The sequence below is a fragment of the Nicotiana attenuata genome, unplaced genomic scaffold (genome assembly GCF_001879085.1).
Source record: "Nicotiana attenuata strain UT unplaced genomic scaffold, NIATTr2, whole genome shotgun sequence".
NCBI lineage: Eukaryota > Viridiplantae > Streptophyta > Magnoliopsida > Solanales > Solanaceae > Nicotiana > Nicotiana attenuata.
In genome coordinates, this window is record NW_017670798.1 from 257,844 (window position 1) to 263,044 (window position 5,201).

The 5,201-nt window shown below is 36.6% G+C and overlaps 1 protein-coding gene across 1 annotated transcript in view; it reads left to right on the forward strand.

The window, feature by feature from the left end:
- The first annotated feature begins 2,105 nt into the window (after positions 1-2,105).
- The window catches only part of LOC109243415 (probable E3 ubiquitin-protein ligase RHG1A), a 4,361-nt gene continuing 1,265 nt past the window's right edge, over positions 2,106-5,201 (forward strand). The window contains exons 1-3 of the mRNA XM_019410345.1: positions 2,106-3,914; positions 4,327-4,377; positions 4,633-4,731. Coding sequence (XP_019265890.1) covers positions 2,199-3,914; positions 4,327-4,377; positions 4,633-4,731 — 1,866 coding nt within the window. The 5' untranslated portion in view covers positions 2,106-2,198. The remainder of the gene's footprint in view (positions 3,915-4,326; positions 4,378-4,632; positions 4,732-5,201) is intronic.

Here is a 5,201-nt window from a genome sequence, read left to right on the forward strand (position 1 = left end):
GTGAGAGAGTGTTAAGCACGAAGGGTGATGCCGTGCACTTGTCTTTGATTTCCTGATTCTTAGTTTGATTTTGTGTGTGACTATGATTAAGTGATTTAGAGTGTTTAGGTTTTGATTAATTTTTATTTTATTTTTTTTAGGTAGTGTAGTAATTCTCCCTTGGTTTTGATCTTTTTTTAATCCTCCCATATATATATATATATATATATTTTTTTTTTTTTTTTGTTTTTTATAGATTAAGTTATTTGCTACAGTGAACCAATGCTGGGGTTTTATGTGTTGGTTAAAATTTTATTGGGCTTCTTTTTCTCTTTATTTTAAGCTTTTCAGTTCTTGTGTTATTTGTGAATTTGTTTTGTGTGAGATTGGTTTTTTAACGGAGATTTTTCTTGAGAATTATATTGGGTTTCTGTTTTAAAGGTTCTACCTTTTTTTTTTGTTTTGTTTTCTTGTTGGGTTTGCTGATGTTTGATTCCATATATAAATGGAGATTTTTCTTGAGTTTTAATGGGTTTCTGATTTAAAGGTCCAATCTTTTTGCTTTTTTGGATTGCTGATGTTTGATTCTATGTATAAATGGAGATTTTCTTGAGAATTCTAATGGGTTTCTGCTTTAAAGGTCCAATCTTTTTATATATTTTTTTGGGTTTGCTGATGTTTGAGTCTATTTATAAATAGAATTTTTTCTTGAGTTTTAATGGGTTTCTCATTTAAAGGTCCATCCTTTTTATTTCTTTTTTGGGTTGCTTGATGCTATGTATAGAGTTCTTTCATTAGGCCCTTTTTTGTTTTCAAGAAATTAAGGAAGAAAGCTATTTTATTTGGTTTTGATGCTTCTGCATACAGCTGATTTGAACATGGAATGTGTTAACCTGCTTATTGTTTTGATGAAAAAAGCTTTTTCTTATCTTGATGATGTATTGAAGAATTTAAAAGTTGGTATCTTTCGTCCATGCTCACTGGAGTTTAAGAATCCAAAATCAAGAATTCTTCATTTGTTCAATTTTATTCCATGCTCATTTGTATTTGATGTCTGTGTATCTTATTGCAGATATATCTTCTCTTTTCTCTTTTCTCTTTTTTTCTTCTCATTTCTGTTTAATCTTTCTTCTTCTCATGCCAACTGCTTATATGACCAAATTCTTTATTTGTTTTCTTTTCTCTTTTTTTTTTTTTTTTTTTTTTTTGTCTTATTCTCACTACCTCGGTTGTCTATCGGAAACAACCTATCTTCCTTCATAAGGTAGGAGTAAGGTCTGGATACGCATTACCCTCCTTAGACCCCAAGTGTGGGATTTCACTGGGTTTTTTGTTGTTGTTGTCCCACTACCTCGGTCCAATATTTCTAGTGCAATTTTCCTTTGTGGTTGATGATGTCTATTTTGTCTCTATTTAAATATGCCTTAGTGGTTTAAATAATAGTTTTGTATGTAAGTAGAACAAGTATCAGGATATCTGTACATAATTGATGCTATTGCTCTTAAAGTATACCATAACTGAAGGATAATTTTCAAAAACATCAATGTTATTGGGAGGAAATCTACTCTTATGACCTTCATCTCATCGACAGGAATCAAGGTCACATAGAGGCTCTGGATTCTAGGTAGTAATAGTAGTTGCACATGAAGTGCAATGTTTTGTTGATTTGGAGATGTCTTATCTGGCTTCTTTTGAGAAACCTTGTTTTTGTGAAGAGAATGAAAATGCCTTTGAGAGCATGATACTCTAGATTGTGTTACTGATGTGAAAGCATAAATAAGATGTAACTGTATCTGAATTCGGCCGTGAAGGCATGTTAATATGCTCATCAAGCTAACATTTGGTAGCACGAAAAGTGGAAAAATCTTTGCTTCAGTGATATGCAGTATACAGCCTTTCTGTTCTTAAATCCTTAGATACAATTCTATGTGCAATCTCTTAACCAACCCCCCCCCCCCCCCCCCCCCCCCAACCACACCACCACAAAAATACCAATCTTTTCTGTTGGCAGTGAGGCTTTACGTTTTACGTCATTATCATAACATGTTGATTATAATTCTATTCTACTGCTGTCTTATGTTACCTGCCTAAATTGGAGTAAATATGGTTTATTTTAAATTTTCCAGGTGTGCTAAGGACAAAGTGTGTGGATCTTCAGGCACTACAATACTATCTCAAATTCTCTTTGAGGTTGTAATTTGGTGTATAATATAGCCCTAATGCAGCAGGGGCGACGGAGTGCCTTCGGTTCCCTGCAAGAATCTTTAGGTTTCAATCATGGTTCTACGTCTAGTGATGGTGGTGCAGATCAGCAGATATGCTGGAATAATGATCCTGCACAAAATCACCTGACAGATTATATGGTATCTTCGAATGAGACCAATTTTCCATTTATCGACCCTGTGAACCAAGAGAGACAGAATGTAACCGGGTGGAGTTTAGGAGAATCCAGCTCCTCTATTACACCGAATTGTGCAAGTCGGAGTGAACAGAAAACAGATCATGGATGGTCATCCACGATGACCACTTATCCTGGACCTTCACATTTCTGTAACGAACAGCAATATGGGTCTTCTGACATTCTGTCATTGAGTAATACTGAAGAAAATTTAAGCAGCCATCGAATAGATAACAGCACTTTATTTTCTCAAGGTTATAGTTCTAGCACCATTCCTCATGATATCAACAGAAATCCAGTATTTGAGGGGCACAGCGACGATAATGATGATGACAATGACTGTCAAGTGATGGAGTGTACTCCATACAACTCTGATAGACCAGGAAAAGAGCAAAAATCATCTGCTAGTACTTCTGGAACTAATGGATATTTGATGGACGATAGTGATGACAGGCCAGACAGTTCACTGGATGGTCGGCGCTTTTGTAAGAGAAAAGCTCTTGAAGGATATCTAGCGCAATCTTCAGGGAGTGGTAGTTCTAGTTATATTCCTCTTGCTGATAATGGCTTATGGAATTCTGTACCTGCTCCTCCACATAGTATGAGTACAGGTGCAAATATCTCTGCTCCAACAGAAAGTAACAGAAGCATCAATATGTCAGAGCAGGTGATCCCAAGACTTGGGCTTACCATGGGAGGAGCCGTTACGGAAACTCCTCTTGATACACCGGCTTCAAGATCTCAGAGAAATTTCAGGGTGAGGATTAATGGCTCACTTCAGCAAGATTATCTTCCTAGTAATCCCTTTCCTGCTGTGGATGATGTTGGAAATGTTAATCTGTCATCTGAACAGCAATTACCGGAGCTCCTTCCTAATTTCTCTTTGGATTTGAGGTCTGTGTCTGCTGCAGATAGTGGAAATACTCAAAGGCAGCCTGTTTTAATGCATGTTCCTTCTCTACATCGACGTGCACAGGCTAGGTGGAATTCAGCATCAAGTTCAAGAACTGGAAGTTCATCTAGTTTTTCTGGTGAGAGAAATTCAGCAACATTTGAAGAGCCTAACTCAAGAAGTGTGTCAAGAAACATCTCACAACATCCTATATTCATACCTTCAACTGATGGGAGAAACTTGAACCAAAATCCTGCCAACTGCAGTGTAGCTGGAAGAAATGTTTCTGTTGCTGGAAATGTGGCATCCACATCTCGCAACAGCTCCAGTTCAGGGGTCCACACATCCTCTCCTAGGGTTCCCCACAGATCTCCTCAATATCATCGGAGACTGCAAGAATTAGTCCGTAGATCTTTGTTGTCTTCAGATGGCGCTGAATCTGGAGGTCATAGTGGTAATAATCCACTACGTTTGAGTTCTGCTGTCTCACTGGAGACGGCACTATCTGGAAACCATGAGCATCGTACATCGAGTTCAAGGTCAGCAATGATGTCGGAGCGACATCTTGATGGTGCTACCGGAGTCCCCTATTCCTGGAGGAATTTGGCTGCTGCACGTGAACGAAGAAGCAGGGTAGTCACTGAGGTATTTTCACTTAACTGGTCATGTCATAGTTATCACCTCCTTGTCTCATTCAGCATGAATTGTTGGGTGCACAGGTGTTCCTGTCACTCCAATTCCTTTAGATTTCCTTTAGTGATCAAATTAAGGGCAGGGGTCCGCAACCGCAAGGGGTAAAACAGGCGGCCCACCCAACTTTGTTTTATACATGCATAACTGTCCCTAAGTTGGATTGACTGATCAAATTAGGGAAGACATGGATCTAATTTATGGGTCTCACTTGTTTTACCAATTTTCGGATTAGCAGATCTTTGTTGTTAACTTGTTAAAGAACTAGAATGAGAAGGCCTTCGTTCCTTCTTTATGCAATGTAGTTTGCATTGTTGAAGCCTTCTTTACCAGTTACTCACCAGCTAAATATCTTTTTATTGAACAGATTCGCAATGTGTTAGATCTTATGCGCAGGGGAGAGGGCCTAAGATTTGAGGTTAGATTCTTGCCATTGCCTTATCAAAAATAATACAAAAAGATTTGAGTTTAGGTTCTTACTGCCACTTCAATTGAATGATGGGCTTTATATCCATTTCCCTTGCATAATGGAAGTTAGAGGCGTAGCAAAATGATGGGACATGAAGAGGTTTTGAATCAGTTCTCTTCTTGTCTTAGGGAGGAGTTAAACTGATAGAATTAGCTATCAGACCATCTCTTCCCAAATTTAAATGATTCCTTCCTCATATTCCAGGATGTTATGATGCTTGATCAGTCAGTGTTCTTTGGGATGCCGGATATTCATGATCACCATAGGGATATGCGGCTTGATGTTGATAATATGACATATGAGGTTAGTGTGCTAAACAGAATTACATTACATTCTACGGAAAAAGGTTCAAAATGCCCCTAAACTATTGGAAACGGTTTAAAAATACCCTTCATCCACCTATTGGGCTAAAAATACCCCTCCATCCACCTTTTTGGTTCACTTATGCCCTTTGACCGTTAGATCAATGCTGAATTAAAAATAATTATTATTCTTTTTGTAAAACATAAAAAAATATATTTCACAAAATATTTCATTTTTTTAACTAATGCACCAGTAATCCACTAATTTAGTAAAGTCATCTTTCTTTTTTTTTTTTTTTTTCAGTTTTTACAAAAACAATTTAGTTTTTAGAAAAAATATCTTTTTTTTTTTGGCATGTTTTTCAGTTTTTTTAAAGCATTTTTTTTCTTCTAAAAACTGAAGAAAAAAAATTGTAAAAATAGAAAAAAAATGTTTTTAATAAATATTTTCGTTGTTGAAAAATATTTATT